At 60.5% G+C, this 27871-nt stretch overlaps 2 protein-coding genes across 2 annotated transcripts; one reads left to right on the top strand and one right to left on the bottom strand.

Moving 5' to 3' along the window:
• Nucleotides 1–264: 264 nt before the first annotated feature.
• Nucleotides 265–3456, top strand: DLX3 (distal-less homeobox 3). The gene is made up of 3 exons (XM_017838733.1): nt 265–625; nt 984–1174; nt 3118–3456. The coding sequence occupies exons 1-3, from the start codon at nt 307–309 to the stop codon at nt 3454–3456; spliced, it is 849 nt and encodes a 282-aa protein (XP_017694222.1). The 5' UTR covers nt 265–306.
• A 5836-nt stretch (nt 3457–9292) lies between these two features.
• DLX4 (distal-less homeobox 4) lies at nt 9293–11839 on the bottom strand. Its single transcript, XM_017838734.1, has 3 exons — nt 11563–11839; nt 10334–10527; nt 9293–9544 (listed from the first exon to the last, which is right to left on the bottom strand). Exons 1-3 carry the CDS (start codon nt 11837–11839, stop codon nt 9293–9295), a joined length of 723 nt encoding a protein of 240 aa, XP_017694223.1.
• Nucleotides 11840–27871: the final 16032 nt, after the last annotated feature.

Below are 27871 nucleotides of genomic sequence, written 5' to 3' on the forward strand. Positions count from 1 at the left end.
AATAAGGGAGAGAGAAAAAAAATAAAAAAGAACCCACACAGGAGGAGGCAGGAGCCTATTTTGCCTCCCAGGCAATATTTCTGGAGCCAATCGGAATGCGCACCCACCCTGCCCTGCTCCCTAATTAAAGGCTTTAAGCAGGCGGCCGGGGCCGGAGGTTTGGGCACAGTCTCTTTGGTTGCTCCTCGCAAAGAGCCGCAGCGCAGGATCCAGCTCCGGGCACGCCAGGCCTGACGCGGCAGCCGGAGCCGCCAGGTTGGGGGGTCCCCAGCCGGGCAGGCAGCTCCCCCCTCGCCAGTGCCAGCGATGAGCGGCTCTTTCGATAAGAAGCTTTCCAGCATCCTCACGGACCTGTCGGGCTCGCTGAGCTGCCATGCCGCCTCCAAGGACTCGCCCACCTTACCGGAGTCCTCCGTCACCGATTTGGGCTACTACACCAGCCAGCACGACTACTACCCGGGCCAGTCCTACAGTCAGCCCGTGAGCCACTACCCCTACCACCAGTTCAACCTCAACGGCATTGGCGCCGCCGGCACCTACTCGCCCAAATCCGACTATTCCTACAGCCCTTCCTACCGCCAGTACGGCCACTTCAGGGACCAGCAGCTCCCGGCGCAAGAAGCAGGTAGGATGCTGTGGGGAGAGGGGGTCGTGCCCATCCCGCTGCTCCCTTGGGATTCCGGAGGCAGTTTTGTGGAGCTGTGCGTGTCTAAGTTATCGCCGAGTTGGGGCGGGAGGTGTTGCTGCTGCTGGCGGATGTTGGGGCAAAGCTCATCCCCCTCCGGCATTCCCGGAGCTGCCGGGGGGACGCGGTGGGATGGATCCGTGCTGGATGCGGCGTCCGGGGGATATCCCAGGGGGTGTCCCAGGGGATATTCCAGAGGATGGGGTAGTGTCAGCACCTCGAGCGGGATGGCCCTGAGTTGGGGACGGGGGGTGGCTGGGACCCCTCCACCCGCCTCACCCCTGCGCTCTCTGCCCAGTGTCGGTGAAGGAGGAGCCGGAGCCGGAGGTGCGGATGGTCAACGGGAAACCCAAGAAGATCCGCAAGCCCCGCACCATCTACTCCAGTTACCAACTGGCTGCCCTGCAACGCCGATTCCAGAAAGCCCAGTACCTGGCGCTGCCCGAGCGGGCTGAACTGGCCGCCCAGCTGGGGCTCACCCAGACCCAGGTAAGGGCTGAGACCTCCCGACACCCCAATTCCCGACCGCGGGTAGGAGGGATCAGCAGAGGGGGAGCCAGAGCTGCCCTGCTCCTCACAAATGCGAACTGGGGGGGTCTTGGGAGGGAGTTCTGTTCCCGGGCAGCTCAGAGGGGGTCTGAGGGTCCCCAGGAATGGATAGTCCCCGCTCGTTTGCGGGTGCAAAGCGGGCAAAGCAGATTTCCCCGCGCGGAGCAGATATGCTTTGCCGAGGGAAAACTGGAGAGGAGGGAAGGAACAGGGAGAGGAGACGGACTCCAGCCGTGCCCCACTCCCCAGTTTTGGGGTTTATCCCCCTCTCTTTGGAACCGGCACCATCCCAGACCTTGCTCTGCTCAGGCACCCCAAGGGTTGGGGGCTGAATCCTGCCCCGGTGCCTGGGAAGGTCCTGGGTCAGCAGCGCACCCGGTGTCCCGGGAATGCGGGGCACCGAGTCCCGGGCGGGACAGGACGCTCGGGACGGGACGCTAGGGACGGGATGTTCGGGACGCCCTATCCCGACACCGGGTCCTGATCCCAAGTCCAGCAGGAGCACGGGACATGGGGCCGAACCCTGCTCCTCCCGTCTGGACTTCCCGAGGCTCCCCGACTGCGCTGTCCTGCCTGGCTCAGGCAGAGAGAAGGGATTTGGGGACCGGCTCCACACCCCGCCGGGACCCTGCGCTGGGGTGGCAGTTCAGGCTGGACTGGAAGAGCAGGGACGTGCGGGACGGGCTTCTCCTCCCCACGAACCACCCAGAGTCGGGGCTAACCCCTTGTTTTTGGGGTTCTGCCGGGCGAGGGGACAAACTGTCCCGGCGGATCTGCTGGTGGGAGGGGAGTGGGTTGTCACCACTGTCCCTGCAGCGTGTGACTCCCCCGCAGCCCGGCCCGGGTGCCCTCCCTGCCTGCGGGCCGGCGCCGGCGCCCTTGTGCCGCCCTTGGCGCGGCGCTCCCAGCGCCCGGCCTTCCTCCTCCTCCTCCTCCTCCTCCTCCTCCTCCTCCCTTGGGCGATGAAGCAATCGAGGACACTCGGCAAAGGGCTGACGGAGCGCGTCACCCGCTCCCAGAGGGACATCCTGTTTGGGTGACAACCGCCGCCGCCCCCACCCCGTCCCCGCGGGGGCCGAGCGCGTCCAGCGCCGCCTCACCCAGCCCTGGCACGCTCCCGACGCCCGGCGTGATGCACCCAGTGACGGGCTCCCCGCGACGCCCGTGTCCCCAGGGGGGCTTCCTGTGACACCCGCGTCCCCAGGGGGGTCCCCACGACACCCATTCCACGGGTGCTTCCCGCAGAGCATCATGTGTCCATGTTCTCTGTGACACCCACATCCCGGGTGACCTCCTGTTGTGCACCCACCGTGTGTCCGGGGTCCCCACGACACCTGGGAATGCTTCCTGCCACCCACCTTGTGGGGTCCCCATGGTGTCCATGTCCTGGGTGCCTTCCAGTGGCACATGGTGTGTCCAAGCTTCCCATGCCACCCTTGTTCTGTGGTGCATCGTGTCTCTGGAGTCCCCGTGACACCCATGTCCCAGGGCTCTTCCAGCACTGTGCTGTGTCCCTGGGATCCCGTGACACCCTTGTCTTTTATCCCTTCTCCTGTCTCTGGGGTCCTCATGACCCCCATGTCTCATCTCCTTCCTGTGTCTCTGGGGTCCTTGTGACCCCCCTGTCCCATCTCCTTCCTGTGTCTCTGGGGTCCCCTTGACATCCATGTCCCTTATCCCTTCCCGTGTCTCTGAGGTCCCCATAATGCCCATATTCCAGGTGCTTTCCCGTGTCTCTGGGATCCCTGTGATGCCCATGTCACTTATCCCTTCCCTCATGCCCGAGCTCCCCACACCACCCCGCCCCCTCTCCCGCTCTCCCCATCCATCCCACACCCCCAGTTCCACGCCGGGGCTCTGACCCTTGTCCCTCCCTCCCTCAGGTGAAGATCTGGTTCCAGAACCGCCGCTCCAAGTTCAAGAAGCTGTACAAGAACGGCGAGGTGCCGCTGGAGCACAGCCCCAACAACAGCGACTCCATGGCCTGCAACTCGCCCCCCTCCCCGGCCGTCTGGGACAGTAACTCACACGGCAGCGCGCCGGGCCGGACCCCGCTCCCGCAGCCGCTCCCCTACAGCTCCTCGCCCGGATTTCTGGAGGAGCACAACCCCTGGTACCACCCGCAGCCCCTCGGCGGACCCCACGGACCCCACCAGGCACAGCCGGCCACCACGATGCACCACACCTCCCCGGGGCCCCCCAACGCCAGCGCCGTCTACTAACAGGGAGAGCCAGGGCTGAGAGACAGTGGCAGAACTCCTTTGCCTCCTTTTTTTCCCCTCCTACTTTTTGCTTTTTCTTCTTTTTTTTTTTTAAAAAAAAAAAAAAAGGAAAAGAAAGGACACCCGTGTACACGCAACCCTAGACACACTTACCTCCCCTCTCCCTGCTCATCTCAGGAACCAGAGGACTGCAAAGGGTTCAAATCCTCCACTCCCAGCACGGGAAAAGGCGAAACATTCTTCTTCTGCATTTATTTTTTTTTTATTTTTCCATCGTCTTCCCCCCTATAATAAAACCGGCCCCCCCAGGGGCCTCATCCCGCTGCAGGTCCCTCTCTGGAGCTTTGCCTTTGGGGGTCACCCCACTGAGTGAGCCCCGAACAGGAGTGGGCACCCAGGAGGGGCACCCGGAGCCCCCACATTCCGTGGGGATGGAAGACACAATGTCCCAGGTCAGGATGGAGGACACTGTCCCAGGTCGGGATGGAGGACACACTGTCCCAGGTGGTCGCCGACACCGGAGGAGCAGGATGTGCTTCACCCTGGCTCCAAAATCCACGGAGTGGGAGTGATTTGGGGGGGTGACAGACACCCCACAGGAGCAAACCCAGGACCCTCAGCCCAGCAGCTCCGTGGGAATCCCCCGGGACAATGCTCAGACAACAAGGTGGTTATTTAAAATTAAATAAAAAGTGGGTGGGTGGGGGGGATTATTTTAATATTTAAACAGTTCAGGAATGGTTTAAGTTATTTTTGAAAGAGGAAAGTCGTGTTAATCTCCGTTTTCTGGCAGTGCCTCTGGGTGTGGGTTAAGGAACGGCGACAAAAATGCCTATTTTTTAACTAAATCGACAACATATTTTAAAGGAAAAAAAAAAGCCCAAACTCTTCCCTATTTTTTAAGAGAATAGTGCTATTTTTTTAAGCTGAAAGTGCCGTTTTAAGGAGTGTTCATATGTGTTGTACAGTCCCGGGGACCTTATTTATGTTGCCTTATATAAATAGGGGTGTTTGGGGGGGAAAAAAAGCGAGTGTACATAAGGTTTGTTTGTATAAAGTTGTTCCAAACCAAACTGGTTTCGATCTGTTTTTTTGTCCTTTTATTTTTGTTTTTAAGGAAAACCCCCCCTGGTTGATGGGACACCTTCCCCCCCAGGACAGGGTGGAGGTCCCCCTGAATGTCCTTTGCTGCTTTCCAAGGGAACCAAGCGAGAAATATTAAATGATAAAAGTGTTTTGAACTTGAATTTCCAAACACCAGGGTTTTTTCCCAGGTTTTTTTTTTTGGAGCAGAGTTTTTTCCCCACCTTTGGAAATGCGCAGTTAAACCCTATTTTTTTGTGGTCTGTTTTCGGGGGCAGCTGGGGGGTGGTCGGGCCGTGGGATGGCACGGGGTGACGGGCACAGATGGCGCTGGCCCACCCTAAATCCCACTTCGCCCTGCTGAGAGGGAATTTGGGGGGAAAGGATTTTATTCCTGCGTTTTGGAGCATTCCCTGAACTGCCACGGAGACCTGGCGCTTCCCTCCCAGTCCTCTTACTGGGACCAGTAAGGCTCCCAGCCATGCAGACTGGGAGGGTGGCTGGGCTGCCCCGGTGTCCCTTTTGGGGACACCCCACGAGCCATGTGGGGGACAGGACACCTCAAAACCCGATTCCATGGGACCAAGGCGCTGCCCCTGTGGAGATGGTGCCTTTCCCAGTGGAGTTATGGGGTCGGGGGGCTCGAGTGACCCCAAGACCCCCCAGACCTGGCCCTGTCCTGCTGCTCCCACTGTCACCTGCGTCGTGTCACGGGTGGGGGTGATGCCCCATCACCCCCCCGGACCTGGACCCTACATCTCATCCCCCCTGGCTGTGGGGACCCCTCAGTCCCCCCCAGTCCTCCATGGGGACGCCCCAGCATGGCACGGGATGCATCGAGCTCTCAGAGTCCCCAAATCTGTCTCCCCATCCCCCCTTCCCATTCCCAAGTCCACACAGGCCAACCTTGCACCCTTGAGGGGGTTCCCTAACCCCCTCCATGAGCTGCACCCACTGCCCTGTTCCCATCCCAGGCTCCAGGATGGAAGAGGAGGAATCCAAGTGTCCCAGCTCGGCATGAGAAGCTCCATGGCACGAGCTGGCGCCGGGGAGTTTTTATTTTTTTTAATATATTTTTAATTTTTTAAATGTTTTTAATGTTTGGGTTTTTTTTTTTAATTTAGAGATGAAGGAAAAAAAATAAAAAGGCAGACGATTACATATCCATGGATTATATAAATTCCAGGTGCCTTGTGCCCATGGACAGGCTCTAACCCTGCTCCTTTCCAGCACTGCCTGGGAATGGGGCTCCCCTGGCAGCCCTGACAGCACAGGGAAAGGCACTGGGAAGGTATTGAGCTCCTGTAGTCTCCAAATCCCTCCTGTCCCACTCCTCTGTCCCATCCTCAGAGACTTTTCCAGAGGGTCCCTGGGGCTGGGAGTGCCCAGGGGGTGCAGGACCCCTTGGCACTTGCCTGGGCACGGCCCCCCCGGGCTGCCTGTCCCCCTTTCCTCCTCTCTCATCCCCATCTCCAACACCCCGGGGGGGTCCCCACTGGCATCACCTCCAGCTCTTCCAGCCCAGAGGTGGCCAAGACCCCCAGAGCTCCCCAAAAGGGGCTGCGGGATCCAGACATCCCTCCCCGGGGCCAAGCTCTGCGTCCCAGCACATTCCCAAGACCAGGAGGGGGTCTGGGAGGATTCCCAGAGTGATGGGGATATCATCCCATCACCCCACTCCTCCCAACATCCCTGTCCCGCCCTGGCACGGTGATGGAATGACCCCCCCTCGTTATCCCAGTTATCCCAGTTATCCCAGTTATCCCCGGGTGGGACGGAGCACAGCACCGGGATGGCGACACTGTGACACTGAGGACATCCACCCCTTCCGAGGGGATTTTCCAGTGGCCACGGGCGGGGGGGGGCTCAGCTGTGCTTTGGAGCCCCGGTGGGCCCGAGCCAGGGGGGTGGCAGTGCCCGTGTGCCCCCGGCATCGCCCACGAGCCCCGGCACAGCCCTCCCAGCGCGGCACGCGGGTCCTGCCCGGTTACAACACGTCCCTTCCAGCCTCTTGCGTCACCCCAGTGCCAGCACAGGGAGCGGGGGCAGCCGCCCACCCACGGCCCGGCCTGGCATCCACCGTGGCTCCGTGCCCTTCCCAGCTCTTGGTTAACCTGGAGCGACGCCGGAGCCACGGCACTGCTGGGGCTCCACTGCTGCTCTTGGCCCCTGGAAAACAGGACAGGAGCGCTCCTGGGAGGCCTCGGGGTGTCTCTGCTCCCTGGGTGTCCCGATCCGTGTCCCATCACCCTGCTGGGGATGGGGAGGTGACACCAATGTCCCCACGGCCCAGACCTGATTTCCAGGCTGTGTGGGTGGAAGGAGGAACAGGCCCAGGGACACCCCGGTCCCCCAGTGGCATTTCCCCCATCCAGTGGGTTAAACCAGACCGGGATGTCTTGGCCTTTCCTGCGTCCCCAGCCAGGGACACTTTTGGCTGGTGGAGAAGGGTGACAACCATGGTCAGCGATGCCAGGCTGGCTGTGCTGCCCCTCCCCTGGGTGCAGAGGGAAGTTGGATCCCCATCCAGCTGGGAAAAGGCAGAACAGCCCCCAAACCCCTTCCTGAGGGCATCCAGGGACCCCCCATCCATGTCCCCATCCCAGCACGACCTGGGATGGCAGCGGAGACCTGATTCCCATGTGTGCCCAAGGGACTTCCCTACATCCAGGGATGTCCTAACCCGGCTCTGCCCCCCTCTCCAGGCAGTGGGGGGTGGGCTGTGGCTCTCTCATGGGTGTGGGGGGGTGCTGGTCCAGGCACCAGCTGGGCCCCAGAGCCAAGGCTGCTGCCTCCTTCCCTCCCTCCTTCCCTCCTTCCCTCCCACTGCAAGACAGGACCTGTGAGCGGCTCTGGCTGCAGGTCCTTGGCAGCACATCCATCGGGAACGCCGAGCAGGCGCCACGGTCTCTGCCTCCTGCTCCCCCCATCCCGAGGGATCCTTCCCTCCCGGCACCGCTGGCTCTGCAGGTCACCCCAAATCCGCAGGGCTGGGATGTGCCCAGCACCCGCCTCCTCCAGGGCAGCATCCTGAGCCTCCCTATCCAGACAGGACCACCAGCCCCTTCCCATGGCTGTAATTCCCAAAGGAGAGCCACCCCTTCCAGCCCCAAGCTCCTGTCCGGGGTAAATCCCACCCAAGGAGTTGCGTTATCCCAGTTCCTGGATGGGAAATTCTCCTATTTTCCAGTGTTGCCACAAAGCAGATCCCTCTCCTTCCCTAAAGCCTCAGAGGGGTGGGCAGGTTCCATCACTCCGGGAAAATCCCACTGGGAACATCATCCACCATGCACTTGGTCCTGGATCACAGTCAGTCCCAGTGTCCCAGGGTGCTGGGGACACATCACCCACGTGCCATCGCTGGACACAGCTGGGGACAACCATCCTGTGGGATCACTGCCAGCACCCCAAACCTCTTGGCCGAGGGATCTGACCTGGCAGGGTGGCAGGGAATCATGTCCAACCCTGTGGATGCCAGCAGGGACCTGGGGGTCCCCAGTGCCACCACCCCCAGACGTGCCATTCCCAGCTATTGATCCCGACTCCTCAGGTGGGAGCCAAGTGCTGGGAATGACTCCGGCCCTGTGTGATGCTGAAGGTGCAAAACAAACAGAGTTCCCAAAATGGGGTCCCCACGGTGGGAAAGGATCCTTAGAGCAGGGGAATTACAGAGTGGGAATACCTGGAGTGAGGATCACGGCATATTTGTGCTCAGTGTGGAATCGCTGCCCACTTCAGCAGGGGGAGCCCCAGTGGGGGTCCCAACCCCACCATGGGTGACAAACACTGAGCAGGATCGGGAAAGGTGGGAAATAATGACATGGGGAAAGGAGGAAATCACAAGAATGTATTTTCCAGCCTGGTTCTGGCCTCTGGAAGCACAAAGGGAGGAGGGGAGAGGTTACCCACAGCCAAACCTGCAGCGGGAAATTACCCCCTGCTCCCAAAAAACCCTCACTCCCAGGGCCAGGTATCCACAGGACTGCGGGGGACACAGGGCAGGAACCCATGGCCTGTGTCCCGCCACCCTCCTGCTCCCACCCTTATTAAAGGAGACATCTCCAACAGCTTCAAATTGCCTGAAATTGCCCAGGGGAGGTGGCGCGAAGCCCCTCACGGCCCCGGCCCCACAATTACGGTAATTGCGGCTCCATTCAGGGGAGCACAAACAGCAGGTCCTGCACAGATGGGTGGGGTGGGGGGACACAGCCCCAGCCCCCTGTTCCAGCACCCCCAGCCCCTCTGGGCTGTTTTCCCAGGAGCTCTGGATGTAGGGGCCCCCCAAGGAGCAGGATGGAAGCGTCTCCCCCAAGGCAGGGACACCCCAAAGCAGCGGCGGGTGAGGAGGAGCAGAACCAGCCAGAGTTCAGTCTGTTTATAAAGGGGGGCACTCACAATAATGGACACTATTTATAAATAAAGCCAGCCGGGGGGGGGGTCCAGGGACTCCCCAGCCCCTCTTGGGGTCCCCCTGCCCCCTGTCCATGAATGGGGGGACCCAGGGCTGCTGCTGGAGGCTGAGTCCTGTCCCACAGGGGTGGGCACACCAGGGCTCTGTGTCACTTCGGACCCTGACAGAGCAGATGGTCCAGGTTCCTGCAAACTGTGGTCACCTTCCTCCTCCTCTTCCTCCTTCTCCACTCGCTGGGATCTCCCAGGGCTTCGCTGGGCTTCCCAGTCCTTCAGGGGGTGGCAGCAGAGCATCCCCTCACTGTCCCTCCTGCATCCGGTGGGTGCTGGAGCGGTGGCACCGTCACATCATGGGAGTCCGGGGGATGGTGTCCTGCGGGTGTGGCTGGTACCAGGCTCCAAAGCTGTTGATGTAGCTGCTGGGGGCCAGGGGGGGCCCTTTTCCCGGCACGGGGATGTCCCAGAGTGGGGGGATGTTGGGGGAGCAGGGGGAGAGGGAGGGGGTGGCGTGGAGGTGCTCCCCGTCGGGTGCACTCGAGCCCTGCTTCATGATCTTCTTGTACTTGGAGCGTTTGTTCTGGAACCAGATCTTCACCTGGGGGAGGGGAGAGAGAGGCGTGAGTGGGGAGGATGTGACCAACACCCCCCTCTAAGCCCCCAGCACCAACCAGGACAGACCCCTCTGCACGGGGTCCCTGTGCACATCATCTCTGTGAGATAAGCTGGGCTCGGAGCCACCAGAGACTCCACTCGGGGCAGCGGGAGGAGAACGTGGGAAGAGGCAGAGGGAGCCCAGACAGACGGAGAGCAAGGTAGGAATCCCCACGTCCCCCCCTCCGTGTCTCGGGCTGTGGCGCCCACCAGCCCAGCCGGGTGCCGGGTGCCGGGGCTGGGCTGGGCTGCGCCCGCCGCGCTGGGGTGGTGGCCCCGCTCATTCCTCCCCGCGGTCCCCCCCGCGCTGCCGGCAGGTTCCCACTTGTCTCCTCTTCCCTGGCTTTATGAGCTCGCTTCGCCCCTGGCTCCGGGCTGCACCGCTGCCGCCTGCCTGTCTCTCCCCATCGCCTTCAAAAACCCACTCGCCTCGTCCCACGGCCCGGGGCCGCCCAGCGCCGGGCACGGCCGGGCCGGCAGCCAGGCTCCGGGGCTGGGAAAGTCCCGGTGCCGCTGGGAGGTGCGAGCAGGGGCGCCCCAAACCCGAGCCCTGCGGGCCCACCGGCGCCAGCTCCCCCGCCGCGGCACGGCCCGGCTCGGCACGGCTCCAGCTGCGCCCCGGCGGCGGGACGCGGCCTGGATCCGGAGTCGCTCCGGAGCACGTGGCACAGCCCGACGGCCGCGGCCGTCCCCGCTGCCCGTGGGTGTCCTGTCCTGCTCAGCGGGGCCGTACCTGGGTCTGGGTGAGCCCCAGCTGCGCCGCCAGCTCGGCGCGCTCCGGCAGCGCCAGGTACTGGGTCTGCTGGAAGCGCTGGTTGAGCGCCTGGAGCTGGAGGCTGGAGTAGATGGTCCGCGGCTTCCGCAGCTTCTTCCCCTTCCCGCTGATGCGCAGCTCCCCGTTGGGCACGGCCAGGGGCTTCTCGTGCTCTTGGGGTGGGAGAGGAGACAGAGTTAAGCCAACATGCTGGTTAAAAAAACACCCCAAAACCCCCAAACCATCCCCCCAAAACAGTCATTGTTTGGGGTATGAGGAAGGGGGGAACCTGCTTTGGCTTCGCTGCTTGTTCAAGCCTCGGGGGAAGCCAAAGGGACAGAGGAGGAGGAAGGGAGGGATGGGATTATTCATCCAATATCACTATTCATAAAGTCCAAAAGCACATGGGACAGGGGCCCCTTTGCCCTGCACCCAGCTTGGGGGGGGAAGGCAGGGCCCCCCGGGGGGATGGAGGGTGCAACAGGAGGGACTGCCCTGCCCTGGGGCCCTTCCTGTGGGTACACTGGTGGTCCCTGGCTCAGCAGCACAGGGAGGGTGTGGGTGAGCTCCGGGCACAGTGTTGAGGGTTTCTGTGCACCCAGGTACCACGGCCACGGCTCCCCCGAGCTGATGGGGGGCCAACAGGGCCTGGGGGGATCGGCCGGGCCCAGGACCCCTCCATGGGGCAGCCCTGGGGCCGCTCCTCTCCGGGGTGGCTCAGCTTGCAGGTTCCTGCATCAGCTTTTGGGGAAAACAGTGGAGAACAGGGGTGGAATGGGGCAGGGAACTGAGATGGGAGTGTGGTGGTGGTGGGGAGAGGGGAGAAATGCCCGGCCTGAGAGGGCACAGCCTGCAGGGTGTGGGCAACTGGGGGTCTCGAGGTGCAGGTTATGGGCAGCCGGGGGTCTCCGGTCAGAGGGTAGGGGCAGTGTGGGGCTGATGCTCCCCATGCCCGGGGTTCCTTGAAGCCAAGGGTTTCCGGCAGGTCAAGGCCCTCTGAGGAGAGACAGGACATCACCCCCGGGCCCCGCGGACCCCCCCGCGGACTCCCCCGCCGTGCCCAGCCCCGCACCGGCGCTGTCCCGATGGGGCGGCGCAGCCCCGGAGCGCTTCCGACGGTTCCGTCCGGGCGCAGCCCCGGCGCTCCCCGCCGGGTGGGTGCCCCGGGTGGGAGGTTCGCGGTGCCGACCCCCCCGCGCTCCCCTTACCTGTGTCCTGTAGCCTGGCGCCGGGGGCCGGGGGGTGCGGGGCGCCGGGGGGCGGGTAGGGCAGGTAGGGACCCCCATGGGGCGGCGGGGGGGCCCCCCCGGGGTACGGATAATGCCCGGGCCGGCCGTAGGAGGCGAAGGGCGGCGGGTCGTGCTGGGGGTGCCCGGCGGGGGGGAGGCCGTGTAGCGGGTAGTGCTGGGGGGGGCCGAGCTCCAGGAAGGCGGCTTTGGAGGGGTCGGACCCCAGCAAGCTCTCGGCCACGGAGCTCATGGTCATGGTGCGGGCCGGGCCGGGGCGGGCAGCCCCCGCAGCCCCCGCAGCGCCGCGCCGAGCCCCCGTCGCCCCCCGACGGGCTCCGCGCTGCCGCGGCCCCGCGCCCGGGGATGCCCTGAACGCCCCGCCCCGCCCCGCCCCCCCGCGTGACGCCACGCCCCGGGGCACCCCCTTCACCCCGTGCCCACCCCCCCGGGGGTGCAGCCCCCTCTGTGTGTGCGACCCCCTTCGAGGTCCCCCACCACCGCCTGTGCCAACGCGACCCCTCCCCGGAGCGGGGGGACACCCCGACCCCCCCCTTGTCCTGGCGGAGCCTCCGCGGGGGTGGGGGGTTGACCCACGTGCGGCGTGATCTGTGTTTAGGGAGGTAACCCCTTCTCAAGGACCCCCCAAACTTCAGGGGCGAAGGGGCAGGACCCCCTACACACGCACGACCCCGGGGGGTTCGTCCCCCCAGGGGGATGCGGGGCAGCCCTGGGGACAAACCCCTCGCACGGGGCAGCTGAGGCCGGGGGCGCTCAGCTCATCCATGAGGGACAGACGGACACGGGAAGAACGGACACGCGGGCGCACATCCCATCCCTGCACTCAGGGAGGCTGCGGGGGGGGCACCCAGGGTGCCAGACGGGGGTGGGACCCCCCGAGCCACCCCCCGACAGACGGGAGGCCCCTTCCCGGCGTCGGCAGCGCCCGGTCCCCGCGGGGCCCCGCTCCCGTGGCAGGCGATAACCTGCCCGGCCGCTCCCTCCCTGACCCCGGCGGGTGCCCGGGGGGGCCCCCAGCCCCCACCCCAGCCAGGGTACAACGGGGGAAAACCCCCCGGCTGGGGCTGGGGGCTGCCGTCCCCGCCTTTGGGGACACCAGCGGGGGCCGGGGGTGCAATTCGCACTGGGCGGGGTCTGAGCTGCCCCGCGGGGTTTGGGGACACCGCGGTGACACCGGGGGAAGGGCGCGGGGTGGCCCGTGCCGAGCCCGGCCGTGGCCACAAGGTCTGTCCCCGACGCGGGGTTTGCCCGGGAGGAGCAGCCCCGAGGGAGCAGTGACAGGAGGCCGGGGGTGCTGGCAGGGAGGGTCCCCTGTCCCCACCCTCCCATTAGACCATCTTCAAAACATGTTTCCATCTGGCCATCGGGGCTGAGTCACCCCGAGCTGGGGCCAGCAGCTCTGATATAAATAGCTGAGCTCCTGGGTAACCCCGGGACACGCAGGGACCGTGTCCTGCCCCAGGCTCTCCGGGCAACCCTTCCCCTCGCCCGTTGTAGCTGGTGGCTTCTCTCCCCATCCCACATCCTCAAACCTTCCCTCATGGCACCATAAGGGTCATTTCCAGCACAGCCTTAGTGCTGGAGTCCCCATGTCTCTCCATCCCAGCACAGCCGTGTCCCCGGGATCATCCTCAGAGATGACACGGACTCAAAATTCAACACGAGCCTTAAATTTGGGCAGACGGAGAAGCCATCCCGCCATCTCTGTGGGGCCCACCAAACTCCAGGGACGGATGTGGAAAATCCCCCAACCCCACCCAGGCGAGCGTGGGGGCGAAGCAGCGAAGGAAGCAGCACGAGGAGAAATCCAGATGTTTCCAGCCCTGCTCGGGCCGGCTGAGGCATCCCCGGGGAGCCCGGCCTGGCCAGTACCGAGGGCGAGTACCAAAGGAAACCTGCACTGATCTGCTTTTATCCCGCTCCTCACTTTCCCTGTCCGGGTGACTCAGCTCCCACCGGCTCCGGGACGGGTGCCGGCTTGCCGGGATGAGCTCCCGGCGGCTCCGCTCGCTCTGGGGCTCCTCACCCCGGAGCTGAGGGTGGGAGGGGGATGCTGGGGCTGGGGGCTGCGTCCCCCTCCACCACAGAGGCTGCCGTGGGGCAGGGAGGCTCCCAAGGCTGGATCGGGGGGACCGAGCCCCCCTTCCCAGCTCCCTGTGCCCTCTGCTGCGAGGGGGATGCGATAAATACCCATCGTTAAATAGAAGTACCCCAAAATGTCTGTCCCGAAGCACAGGGGCCCTGTGCTGGCTGCTGGGGGAAGGACGGTGTCCCCATGGGGGCTTGGGGGCAATATTTGCCCTCTGGCAGAGGTAGGGGGACCCTCAGGGTCGAATTCCCTCCTGGGGCAAGGGGTCACAGCTCTGTTTTATTTGGGATGACAAGGAGGGACCCCCACCCACCCCATCCCACCACGCCTGGGGGCTGAAGGGAGAGAGGGTCCCCCCACTTGGGGGTCTCCAAGCGGGACACATGGCATGGGATGGCCCAGGTGAGCATCGAGGCAGTGCTGACACCATCCTCCTCCTCCTCCTCCTCCTCCTCCTCCTGCTCCTGCTCCTCCTCCTGCTCCTCCTGGCGCCAATCTCAGCCCCGTCCTGTGCCAAGGGGACACCCCACTCCCGAGCCCACCTGGGATGGGCACGGGGACAGCACTACCTGCTCCACGTTCCCTTGGGAATGTGGGACCGGCCCTCAGGCTGCACAAAGCTCCGGGGGCTGGTTTTGGGGGGGAGGGAGGTCCCAGCTCGGGGGCAGGGGCCGGTGCCCCCCAGGGATGCGGGCACGGGGCATAGCCGGGTCAGGTCGCAGCCCCCCTGTTGTGTCGGCGGGGGCAGGACGGGCTGTTTTAGCAGAGTTTGGGGTTTGAGGGGGAACCCGCTGCCAAAGCAAATACATCGAGTCAACTCGTATTAAATTAAAAAAATAAATCAAGGCCACTCTCGGAGCCAACTCAAAGTCTCGGGCTCGGGGCTGGAAGGTGCTGGCACACGCCGAGCCCCACGCGGTGGCCGGGAATACGCCGGGACACGCGGGATCCACGGCGCTGCTGCCCGGCACCTGCCCGGGGACGCTCCCGCCGGTGGGCGCCGGGATGCGGATTCCCTGGATTCACCTGAGCGAAACCCGGGCGACGGAGACTCCGGATTTTCTCCCTTCCCGTCTACCGAGGCTGATGAAAGCAGGAAGGATTAAAGGGGTGCAGGGAAGGGTGTGTGGGGCGGGGAGGTGGTGGCGGGGGGGAGGGCAGGAAAGCATATGCCAGGTAACAAACCTCCGAGATGCGCCGAGATAAAGGGAGATCCCAACAGCTGTAATTAGGCGCTGCAGATAGAGCGGCGCGGGGAAAGCCTGAAGCCAAGTACAGGAATTCTGGGTTAATGGCAGCCCAAGGAGAAGTTAATAACAAGCCGAACAAAGTGGGAGCAGACAGCCTGGCGTCTGCCCTCCCACACGCCACCGCTGCCACACTAACGAACAACCGCGCTATCTCCAGCCCGGGAATAATCCCGGGGGAACGCGGGGAGACGGGGTGCCGGCACGAGCTGGGCTCCGCTGCGGCGCCCCGGGCACCACCCCCGGCTTTTTTGGCACGTTGGCAGCGGTAAAATCCATCCCGGGGGGAGCAGGAGGATGAGGGGAGCATCCTCTGGGAAGGGGCTGGAGATCCAGCAGAGGATAACAGAGATATGAATGGGACACCTCGTGTCCCAGGGGCTGGTCCTGCCCCAGAGGGACACAGGATTCGTCCCCTGGATGGTGTCAGACACCCCCAAAAGCACCCAGGACCTGTGGAATGAGGGACTCGTGACCTGAAGGCACAGGGGTGGCCCAGAGGACACACCGAGCCAGGAGGTGACAGTGACATCCCAGCAGGGTCTGGGACTTCCACGGGGCAGTTTCAGAGGCACACAAGGGAGGAGAAAGTTCATGTTCATGTTTTTCCCCCCTTTTACCTTTGCAGAGCTCCAGCAGCTCCAGGAGGGATTTGAGAGGGGTTTGCTGTGAAAAGATGCTCAGAAAACGGCTCATCCCAGAGGTTGGAGCCCCAGTGACCAGCCTGGATGTGCTTGCTGGGTGCCAAGCCCAGCTCCCACCCAGGGCTTGGGGGGTTCCCTGGTTTCCAGCACCCAAAGGCTCTCTGCAGTGGGTGTGGGTCAGCCTGGTGCCATCCAAATCACGAGCCAGGGGTGTAAATCAGCGTTTTCCCAACAGCACAGCCGTGGTCAGATCCACTGTGACATCCCAGATCTGTTCCCTGCTCCATCCCCACCCTGAGCTGAGATGAAACCATAGGGATGGGAACAAAATCCTTAAAACAAGCCACGACTCCCCCCACTCCCCCTCAATAAAGCAAATATTTTGGTTTTAGAACTTAAAAATATTTTCCAGGACGTAGATCTGGGTTTGATTTTCAGGGGGACTGTGGGCTGGAAATCAAAGGAATCAAAGGACCCTGATGGAAATCAGCAGTGAATATTGTCCCCTGCATTTCCACCCCTTCAGCCCTTGGTCCCTGCTGGGAGGGATGAATGAGGGAGCAGAGGAGAGGGGAGAATTCCCCAATTCCTGTTTGGAAAGGAGCAAAACTGGCGCCGGCTTTGCTGCCTCATAAACACCGAGGTGACCATTTGCTCCATCATCCCAAGCTATTCCCAAGGGCCAGCCCCGAGAGGGTCTCTCCCCATCCCAGCTATTCTTTAGTGAGTTTATTAAGTGCCTGGGATTAATTGTGGGAGCAATTTTGTGCTGTCTGAATTCCCCATGTCACCGTTTCCTCCCCTCGTGCCCTGGCGTGTGAAGCCGGTTTGGGGGATAATTATGCCCCATCTGGAAACCTTTGGGGAAGGTGTGAACCTAAATATGACATATTTAATCAATTATTCCATTCATTAGCCCCGGCCTCAGCGCCTTGCCCTGCTAATTTGACAAGAGAACCAGTTAAAGAGGCTTTTTAACCTTCGTTTGCTTCCCTTCTCCCTCAATGCCGAGAGCTGCAGAGGCTGGAAAGGAGCTGAACCCTCTGCTGTCCCTTCAGTGGTCACTCAAGCCCCAACCAGCAAAAGCATCTTGTCTGCTCATGCCAACCCCAAAAAAATCCTTTGGGATGCTCCAAAAACTATTAAAAAAGTGGATATATTTGACTTTTTTTCCACTCATGTGGAATTCCATCGCTTGGGCTTTGGTTGGAATGTCACGGCTCTTCTCCCACTTGATGCTCGTCCACTCCTGCCCCTTCCCTGCCTCTGCTGCCTTTGCTGGAATGATGGAAAATTGCTTCTTTATGGGTGGAGGAGATAAAAAAGAAAACTTGAATTTATTGGGTTTTAACCGAACAGTTAAATAATCATAGACTCAAGCAGTGGTTTGGGGTGGAAGGGACCTTAAGGATCATCTCTTCCATCCACAGGGACAACTTCTGGTATCCCAGATCAATCCAAGCCTTGTCCAACCCAGCCTTGAACACTTCCAAGGATGGAACATGGGAAATATTAGTCCATGTTCATTTTTTTTTAAGACAACTTGAATTTATTGTGCATTAAATTAACAAAATTATCATCTTGGATTGAGGTTTTTTTCCCCAATAACAGTTTGGAGATGGATTTTCCCCTCAGGGGGAACCTCACAAGCCCAATTAAGACCCAGGTTCTCTACACCTTTCCAGGGGACTCTTCCTCACATAAACGGTCTTTTCCTTTCCCTCTTCATTTGGGAAGCTGTTATTTCCCTTTAGTGAGACCCATTAAGGGTTTAACGACACGATGGTGAGGGTGAGATGCTGCCTTTAAACCAAGGAGTCCCTGAGCCTGGCAGGGAATTCGATCCAATAAACCCCATTAATTTGCTCCCACACAATCTCTTGCAGGCAGTGGAGAAACTTCATAAACTTTGGGATTAGGACTCAGATGGTGAGCACCTTTTTTACCACCTTATTAGCTGCCAAACCAGGATGGGGAGGGGGGGGTTGACGTGGTGGTTTTGGCACTGCCTCCTCTTGTTTCCTACCTAGGACTTTCCTACCCCTCATCCTCCTCCGTGCCAGGAGGGGATCCATCCATCCCAGACACTGCAAAAGCCCACGAGCAGGTGAACAGAAGAAAAAGGAGGGGGAAAAAACCCACCCCTGTGACGTCTTAGTGGTGGAACAGAAACTTTTCAACAAATACTTGGAGAGAAAAACAAATATTCTGTTGACATTTCTCGTCTTTGGCGAAATCCCAAAACTCCCCAAACCCCCAAACACTCGCACGGAGTCCCCGGACCCTTTAACGAAGAGCAGCAGCCCCAAACATCCTTTTCTTTTTGGTGATTAAGGCTCTGGGAAAAAAAATATTATTTCAGGAGTTTTTTCAGAGGGAAACGCAGCAATAAATGGGAAAAGCTTGGATGCCTCTGGAGAAATGGGTGTTTTCCGACCAGTCCCAGTGACTCGCCCCTGTGGGTTTGCTGCTGGAAGGTGCCAGGCAGGGTGGCTGTGTGTGCCCTCGGGGGACTGGGGATGCCCAGCTCATTCCTGCCCCCGGGAATGGCGCTGGGGGAGCAGGGAGAAGCTCCCTGGGTTGAATCCACCCCATTCTCCGTGTTCCAGCTCTGATGAAAAACACCCCCCTGGCTCCTTTCTCCCAGAATTTCCACAGGGGGCAGAGTCAGGTCAAGCCTGGGAGCAAAATGCCCCCTGAAAGTCCCCAGTTTGCCCACAGAGGGGGTGACAGCTCCCCAGATCCAGCCCTGGGTACCCCCAGAGCTTCCCAGGGTCTCCTCCTGCCCCCCGCAATTCCACAGCTCCGGGGGACCCGGGGAGGCTCAGCCCTGCTGTCCCCAGCCAGGACCTGCGGGTTGGGAGAGATTCTAATCAGTGCCCCCACATTCTCGTTAATTAACAGAGAGAAAATTAGTGGTGAAGGAAATTGTTCCTCTTCTATTGCTGTTTCTGTTTTGCTTGTTTTTTTGGCTTGGTTTTTTATTTGTTCTCGGCGTGTACCATTGTAGGAGGAATTATTGGAGCCTCTGGGGCCGAATTCCCAGGCTTAAACAAAAATTCTCTGTTAGTTTTTGCCTCAGCAAAGGAGTCGGGTCTTGCCTGGCAGCAGGGGGAGGGCAGAAACCAACGCTCCTCTTCCCTGAGCCCTCAGTGCCAGGGGATGCTCGGACTGTCCCATGTGGGAAGTGGGTTCAGTCCCTGCCAAATCCTGGAAAAGAAAGCTTGGAAAAGCCACCTGGGCAGCAGAGAGTGGGGTGGGAGGAGGGTGGCTGCTGGCAGAGGAGCAGTGTGGCATCTGGAGCTCGGATCCCCCTTAGGGCAGAGGTGCCCGGTGGCCACCTCCATCCCACGGCTGGTGGCCCAGTGACATCGTCCTGCTGCACCGGAACAGCACAGGAACAACCCTTCATCCCCGGCCCCCCAAATCCCAAAGCCACGGAGCCCTTCCCTGCGGAGCTGGGACAAAGCAGGGACAGCCTTGGCGAGCCAGTCGGGGCAGTGTCCCCTCCCGTGTCCCCTCCCGTGTCCCCTCCCGTGTCCCCGCGCCACCGTCCTGCCCGCCAGCGCCCCGCGGGGGGGTCATTAGTGGTGCTGCCGGTCCCGCAGCACGCGCCGGGTATTTACATCCCGGGAAAGCTGAGCTGGGCAGGGAGAGAGGGAGAGAGGGAGGGAGGGAGGGAAAAAGGGTGACGGTAAATGTATAATTAAAGTCCCATTAAGAGGCGCCCAGGAGTCTCCCGGGGAGCAGGACGGGCGAGATCGCTGCCTCCCCGACGGCTTTTGGGTGCAAAAGTCCCCCCAGGCACAGCCAGGAGGGCTCGGGGAGGTGCCCCGGGGGATGTGGCATCAGCAGGGGCTCTGTGGCACCGGGACATCCCTCCCAAGGCCAGGCTGTGGTGTGGGAAGACCATCCCTGTCACATCCCATCCCAGTCCGTCCCGTCCTGTCTCATCCCATGGCCCTGGGAGATGCTGGGAGCAGGTGCCCATCCCAGTGGTGGCTCTCCTGGCAGCCCCATGTCCCCAGAGAGCTCACACAGGTGACATTTTCACCTCCCTGACTCCAAAACCCTCGGAGTGGGATGGAGCAAGGGGTCAGGAACTTGGATGAGCGAGTCCAGCCCGTGTCCTGGGCTCGGCCTGGAGCTGGTGGAGGACACAGGTATTTTAACAGGCAAAAAGAGGGAGTTGCTGTCACCTCCCCTACGCTGGAGCTGTCACAGACTCGGGGTTTCACCACCTCCTCTGCCCTGGCTACTCCCTCTGCATCCTCAGCCCTGTCCATGGGTCACATCCTCACCCTCGCTGGGAGGTCCCTGTTACCCTCTGAGAGCTCTGAGGCCGTGTCCCGGTGTGTTCCCTGGCACCCCATGCCCAGGATGGAGCCTGGGATGGATCCCAGCTCCGACCCATCCCAGCAATCCACCTGCACCAGGTGATTACTGTTCCCCTCCCTGGGAGCATCCCCGTCACAGAGGTGACACCTGAACCCTCCTTTCCACCCTGCCACCTTCAGCCAGGGCTGTCCCCACTCAAAGGCCAAAACCAAAAAGCAGGTTGGGGCCAGGTCTGCTGGTCAATCCCACTGTTTCTTCACCTCCCCCCGAATTCCAGGCTCCCACCGCCCTCCCTCACAGGTGCCTTTCCCATTCAACACCTCCCAGCCCTCCTGCCCCCTGCTCTTTACAGCTCCCACATTAGTTGTGGTTCACTGGGCACTGAATGGGGCTGGAATTCCTTAATCCACCTGCGACCTGTGGAGGAGCTTTCCCAGCCCCAGTCCCGTAACCCAACCCCGGGAACGGTGTTAACAGCTCCAATCCCACCTCCTCCTGGTCCAGGGAAGGGGAGGCACTGCAGGCACTGCTCCCTTTGAACATCCTCCCCCTGGACAGAATGGCCAGCTGAGCTTTTGTCTTGCCTTTGGTTTGGAAAATTCCACCTGGTTTCGGTGGGGCTTTCCAGCGGGTCCCGTTTCACCCAGACCCTGCCTGCGGGTTCCAGCCCAGCTGCCGCCTCCCCCTGCCCAGTAAAAGTGACTGAGGGAGGGTTTGGAAGTGTTTTGTTTGGGGTTTTTAACAGGAAAATGTTGGTTCATCAGAAATGGTGATTTTTTTTTTTTGCCAGGGATGTGCCTGCTTACTTTGAGCTGGGCAGAACTTCTCCTCAAAATACTGCAGAGGTGTAGGTGTCTGGGTGGGACAGGGATTCCCAGATGGATTTGCCCCAGTTTTGACACCTGGAAAGCCTCTCAGAGCCACAGTCAGCCCCAGCTCTTGATGCCAAAAGATTTGCCTTGAAAGATGTATTTTCTGTAAAATACCTCAGCATCTTCTGTGAAGAAGATTCCAGCCTGCCCAAGCTCTCCTGTCTCTTCCCTCCTGCTTCCAGGTGTGGCTCCACAGGGCCCAGCCTGTGTTTGACGTGTGTGTGTGCACAGCAGCGTGTTCTGCACACGTGTGTGACACGGACCCCGCTGTCCCCGTGCTCACCGTCACCTCCCCGTCCCCCCACAGCCTGTCCCGGATCAGGACACGGATCCCCCTCCATCCTCCCACCCCCTGTTCCCCGTGCCTGGCTGAGCTCAGCCCCAGCTGCAGCCCCGGGAGGACGAGGCCAGTGCCCACTTTCCATTTGCTCCGACTTTCCGGCCCCGCATCCCCCCATCATCCCATCATCCCATCATCCCATCATCCCATGAGTAATTGGGAGCGGCCGCTCCCGGCTGTGCCAGCAGGAGACGCGGCCACCCAGGGCCACCCTTGGCAGGCAGTGAGGAGGAGGAGGAGGGTGATGAGGAAGGAGGCTCTGGGTTTTCCTGTTGCTCTGGGCTCCCTGGGGTTGTCCGGGGTCCCGGAGTGCTCCCTGGGATCTGGCCAGCCCTGTTAGTCACACAGGGAGGCTGGAAAGACCTGCGGCCCCGATGGGTGTGGAGAGAGCAGGACTTTGCAGAGAGCAGCTCTGCTCCCTCCGGGAATGGAGCCACGAGGAGACACCTGGGCTTGAGACCTCCTGGGCTCTGCTCCTTCCCCGGGCCCAAAGCTCCCTGTCCTGTGCTGTGCCGGGGGAATCTCTGCTGGGATCGGTGTCCCACCCACACAGCTCCTTTCAGAGGCTCCAGCCAGGAGGTTTGGAGCTGGAAGGAGGCAGGAAATTTTCCAAACTTACAGGTTTCAGAGCTCAAAGGGCAGCGAGTGGAGACTGAGGGACAAAAGCCGTGAAAAAAAAGGAGGAAAAATAATACTGAGCACCTGGAGGCACCACACGGAGCCTGGAGGGCTCAGCAGTGAGGGCAGAGCTGTCTCCAGGGCTCCTGCCTCCCTCCCCAGCGTGATCCATCCTCTCCAGGCTCTGCAGGGAATGACACAGCACTGCCTCTCACTCCCTGTCCTCAGGTGTTTATTCCATGACCTGTTGCAGCACTTCAAGCTCCGACTCAGGACTCCCATCACCCTTTCCCGGGGTGAGCAGCACATCCCAGCCCTGTTCAGGGCTGTCCTTCCACACCAGGCCACAGTTTCATTTCCTCCTGCTCCATGGCCCCACTGGGATGGTTCATCAGACGGATAATCCCACATCCACCTGCCCTGGAGAAGTGTGGCACATGCTCCTCCACCCTCTGCCTCATTTTAGGGGAAGCAGGGAAGGATCATTCCATGGGGAAACCGAGGCACATAACTCAGCTCGGTGGCTTCTCTCTTGCAATGGGATGGGTGTTGTGCCCAAAGCACTGCCAGGCTTTTGGCAGCCTGTCCCCTGCCTTTCCAAGGGAAAAGGCCCAGGATAAGATGGATTTCACAGCTGTCCTGCTCCAGTCTAAAGGGCTGTGCTGGTCTGACTGGGCAGCATCGATACCTGGGGGGAGCAGGGAAAGGTTCGGGTGTTCCCTGGCAGGGCAAACGCTGCCACACATCCCAGCACTGCCTGGCTCACTGCCAGCTTGGTTTGCTCACACCTAAAACCCTCAGCACCACCAAAATCAGCTCCCAGCCCCAGCAAGGACAGCAACTCGTGGGAAGTGGATGAGCAGGGAAGTGGAGGGGCAGCACCAACCTCTGCTCTCTGTGAGCAGTGACCCAGGGAATGGCTGGAGCTGTGCCAGGGGAGGGTTAGGATGGATTTTGGGAAAGATTCTTCCTCCAGAGAGTAGTTGGGCACTGAACAGGCTCCCCAGGGCAGTGGGCACGGCCCCAAGGCTGCCAGAGCTCCAGGAGCATTTGGAAAACGCTCTGAGGGACAGGGGGGATTGTTGGGGTGTCCTGAGCAGGACCAGGGGTTGGACTGGATGGTCCTTGGGGGTCCCTCCCAGCTCAGGAGATTCCATGGCTCTGTGAGAGTTTACAGGTCTCTGCAGGACACCGAGGGCTGGACACCCTGCACGGATCCCAGTGCCCCCCAGGGTCACACCCAGCTGGGTTTGCAGGGGACACTTTGGGGATTTTCCAAGACATTCTGCAGGTCCAGAGTCTCCAGGGGTGGCAACAACGTGTGTCCCTGAGCATGGACGTGCATCTGTGTCCCCTGGTACTGTCACCTCTGCCCGGGGATGTGACACCTCAGAACTGCTGCCACCAGCCCGAGGGTGAAACCACTGACCTGGAATTGAAGTGGTTTTAAGACAATTTGCTTCCTTTTTGCAAGCTGACAGGTGGCAGGTAAGAGGTGACCCGGCAGCCCGGGCCGGGGTCCCCCCGTGCCCCCCCATCCCCGGGAATGCGGCCGGGCTGCAGGAACGTTGCCATCTAGTGGCTTCCCACCCCGGCCGAGGGACGGGAGCTGCTTTGGGGATTGTTTGGGAAGAGGGTGGGGTGGTGGAGCAGCACAGGCGAGCTGGGACACGGTGACACCCCGGTGGTACCCACGCCCGGGGGGGGCACAGGGAGCAGCACGGGCTTGGATCAGCTGAGGATGGGATGGGGAAGCTTCAGCCTCTGCTCAGAGAGCAGATCCCACCCTTGGATGGTCCAGCAGCTTGGGCTGTGAAATCATGGCATGGTTTGGGTGGGAAGGGACCTTAAAGCCCATCCAGTGCCACCCCTGCCATGGGCAGGGACACCTTCCACCAGCCCAGGTTGCTCCAACCTGGCCTTGGACACTTTCAGGGATGGGGCAGCCACAGCTCCTCTGGGAAATCCATCCCAGCCCCTCACCACCCTCACAGGGAAGAATTCCCTCCCAATATTCAATCAGTGTCTGGACAGCCCAACCCAGGGCTCAGGGGGACCAGTGGCAGCTCCTCCAAGCTGTGCCAATGCTTGGAAGCAGCTCAGAGCCCCGGATCCTCCAGGCAGGGGAGAGGGGAGCCCTGAGCTTGGAAAGGATCCTGCCCCCAGCCCCGGGGCAGAAGGTGGAGGCTTGGCTTAAACCTGGTGACACCTGAGCTCCTGGAGCTGCCAGGGCTTGGTCAGGAGTGACATCCAGCCGGCTGGGGATGGTACCTGATGGGCAGGATTCCTGCCAAAGCATCTTTCTTGACAGAGCTTAAGATCAAAGGCGGATGGGGCCAAGTACGTGGGAGCTCCACTCCATGTGGGCTGTGCCTGAACCCAGCTCAGAGTGGCCCCTCTCCCTGCTTGGGGACTGGCAGGAGTGGCAGGAGTGGCAGGAGCAGAGGGGCAGGGTCCTGGAATGTTGTGGGAACTCTCTCCTGCTCCCCATCCCCTCTCCCACTGCTCATCTCCCCTCACCTCCCTGTGCCACCTCCCTCCCAAACCATCAGAGGGGACAACAGGCCTTGCTGGATGCACAGAAAGGAAAATCCCCACTCCACAGCCCCCATTTGGGAGGAACAGGGTCATCCCCAGCCAGCCCCATCCCTCTGGCTCTGCAGACAATGTTGTTTGGGACAGTTTTCCAGAGAACAGGAATCTCAGGTGTTGGTTCTGCATTCCCTGGGCTGTGCCCTCACACGAGCCAACCTCACCCCCTGCCATGGGGTGGCATCAGGACAACAAAATCCTGCAGGGTCTGCACAAATGTGGGGCTTTTCCAATCCCAGAGGGAACTCTGCTGTGCCAGGTTGGCACCAAGACCCATTCCCTCCTACAGAGGCAGTTTGATGCTTCCTTGCCCTGTCCAGAGGAGTAAATCCAACATCAGCACCAATCTCAAAACTCGTGAAGGAGGAGAACTATTCCAGGATGACCTGGGATCCCTCCAGTTCCTAACCCTAAAGGAAGTGGTTTGGGGATTACCTGGCCTGGAATAAGCTCCTGCCTGTCTCTTCCTCCCCCGTGCTGCCACTCACACAGTGTGAGGATTTTATCTGTGCTCAACCCCTTTATCCTTTTACGACTTCCCATTTGAAATTCCTCCCTGTCCTCACTACCCCAACACCTCTCCAAAAGCTTTGCTGTTCCTGCTCAGCCGCTTGCAGCACCAGTGCCCTGTGGTGGTGAGTTCTGCACCACTTCCACGTTATTCCAGGCTCATGGGGGTGCTGAGACTGACCCTCCCTCTCACTTTTTGGGAGCCAGCGTGGTGGCTGTGCCAGCAGAAGCCTTTCCAGCTGCCCCTCTATCTCCTCCCTGCATCTCTCACACCACAGCCTGTGCATTCCTCACCACGGAGTCACCTTGTTTGGCTGGTGCCTGATCCATCTTGGTTTCTCTCCTGCTCTGGAAAACACACCCACAGGAAGGCCACCACCTCCTCCTTCCCCGTCACCCCCCTCTCCCCATGGCCCACACCGGGACAGGCACCGCTCCGTGCCCGGCCTGGCTGTGGCAGAGGATGCCAAGGGAGGGTGTCCCCCCTCCTGCCCAGGATCTTGATCTCCTCAAGGGAAAGAGGAAGTGCAGAAGATTTAAATTGGGAGCCATTCCCTTTGTCCCATCCCTCCATCCCTTGTTCCCAGTCCCTCTCCAGCTCTCCTGGAGCCCCTTTAGGCCCTGGAAGGGGCTCTCAGGTCTCCCTGGAGCTTCTCCAGGGGAACATTCCCAGCTCTCCCAGCCTGGCTCAGCATCTTTCCCTTTGCTTGTGCAGCACCTCCAGCTGACCTCAATCATGCCTGGTAACCCAAAAAACCCCAAAATAGAGCTGTCTCGTCCCTGAAGACCAAGGGCCACGGTGGGTTTTGTGGGAGATAAGCAGGAGAACACCCGTGTGAGACAAACAAGGGTGACACGGTCACGCCGTTCACGCAGACTCCGAGTGATTAATCCCGGAGCCTGCCAGGGAAGCGAGCAGGGAAGCACACACAGCCTTTGATGTGCAGCGTGGGGATTGCTGAAACCCAAGCACACACAGAGCAGAGTCGCTCTGGGGAGAGGGGAGGAGAGGGAGGGGAGGGAGGAGCAGTGGGCAGATAGTCAACCTGTCTCTCCTCTGTGTTCCACAGCTCGCCCCGATGGACTCAGAGCGATGCCTGAGGTGTAAAATAGTAATAATAATAATAATAATAAAAAAAAAGATGCTACAGAAACTTAATTTCATTTAATTAAAAGAAAAAAAAAAGAAAGAAAGAAAGAAAGAAAAGAAAAAGGCCGATGAGAAGAAAGGATTGTCCCAGGAAACTTCCCTGTGCCCCAGGGAGGGAGCTGGTCCCGCGGGAGGCAGAGCAGCCCCGGGGTTTGGGGTGTGCTCCAAGGAAGGCTGGGAGCCCCTGGGTGGTCTTGGTCGTGTTCCTGCTCCCTGTCCCAGTGCTTTGGGCTGGATGTTGGCCCCCAGGAGCCCAGCTGGAGAACCACCCTCCACACAGGGAGGGCTCAGCTGGGATTTCCTCCTCACGGACCTCAGGTGGGACAAAACCCTCGTGCTGCCTCTGTGGGAGCAGAGGGACGGGGCTGGGCAGCAGGAATGCAGGAGGTCACCTTGCTCGTGGTGCACCCGCAGCAGGGACAGCTCAGCCTGTGTCAGCCCTGGCTGGGGCTTCTCCAAACCCTCCAAACCCAACCCCCAGTGCTGGAGACTCGACCCTCTCGCCACACCACGGACCTGAATTCCCAGATGGAGCCAAAGGCAGGGCTCTGACTTCTCTGAGCAAGGAAAGAAGGTGGGATGTGGAAACTCCTTCTGGCACAGCACAAATCTGGCCACCTTTGCTCCCTCCCTGCTTGCCAAATTCGAGGGGCCACACAGAGCTCAACTCCCACCCAAGGCTCCGGCTCAGATCCCACTGGGAGCCCAGGTCATTCCTCCTGGAGCACCCAGCACAGAGGATGGATGACCTGCCCCGGGGACTTCCTTTGGCTCAACCTCACGGCAGGAATTGCAGCAGCTCCGTGATTAAGGCTGAGCAAAGATAAACCAGGGAAAGTAAACTATACCTGTGTTTTGTAGGGAGGTGATGTCAAATCCCAGCCCAGCTCCATGGTTTGATCCTGCTGTGTGTCCCAGCACTCCTTAGCTGGATGTTCAAACTTCTCTGGTGTGATGCTCTTTAATGGGAGTATATACACACATACATATATATATGTGTCAGATTTTGAGGATTCAAATCCCAAACAAAACACACCAAAAATGGTCATTGGCTCCTCATCAGCTCCAAACTAAAGCCAGAGGTGCAGCGTGCACTGGATGGGATAAAAAAGGGTGTGGCTGGATGTCTCCATGGACACACTTCACCTCTCGTGGTGGCAGCAAGGCTTGGGGGGTTCTTACCGTGCCTTTTCCCAGCCCAAAGCTGCTTTCCCATGCTCCCGTCCCCACCCAGGACGAGGTCCCAGAAGGATCATCCAAGGGCTCTGGAGCCCAAGGGTGATTGAGCTGAAGGGTTTCCTGCTGGCTGTTTTTGCTGTGGTTTGATTTAATTTGGGTACAAACGTCTGTCACAACAAGAGCAATCCCAGGAAGGCTCAGACAAAATCCAACTTGTGTTGGAAAAAAAACCCCCACGTGGTTCTCCGGCACAAACAGTTTGATGAAACCATTTTCAAACGTCTTCTTCTTGCCCAAAGTGAGATGTTTCCCTGTGATCTCCTCCCCACAACGACACGCACACGGTTTTCCAACCAGCTCTTCCCAGGGCTCTTTGCTTCACGCAGCCCAACACACCCTCCAGTCAGAAAGATTGGGAAAACCTCCCTGGGAACACGGGCCTGCGTGACAGTGTGATGGGGGACACTGTGCTTTCCATCCTCACACCCCCCTCTGACCTTCTGCAGGCTCCAATTGCACAAGGCTGCTGCATCCCAGTCTCCTGGAGCTGCATCCCAGTCTCATGGAGCTGCATCCCAGTCTCCTGGAGCATCCCAGGATTGCTCCTGTCCCCCTGGAGCGCCGCAGGACCATGACTCGTTTCCCTGTGAGACGAAATCCACTCCTCTCTTTTGGTGGGAGACACTGTTAT

This window comes from Lepidothrix coronata, unplaced genomic scaffold (genome assembly GCF_001604755.1).
Source record: "Lepidothrix coronata isolate B3197 unplaced genomic scaffold, Lepidothrix_coronata-1.0 Scaffold355, whole genome shotgun sequence".
NCBI lineage: Eukaryota > Metazoa > Chordata > Aves > Passeriformes > Pipridae > Lepidothrix > Lepidothrix coronata.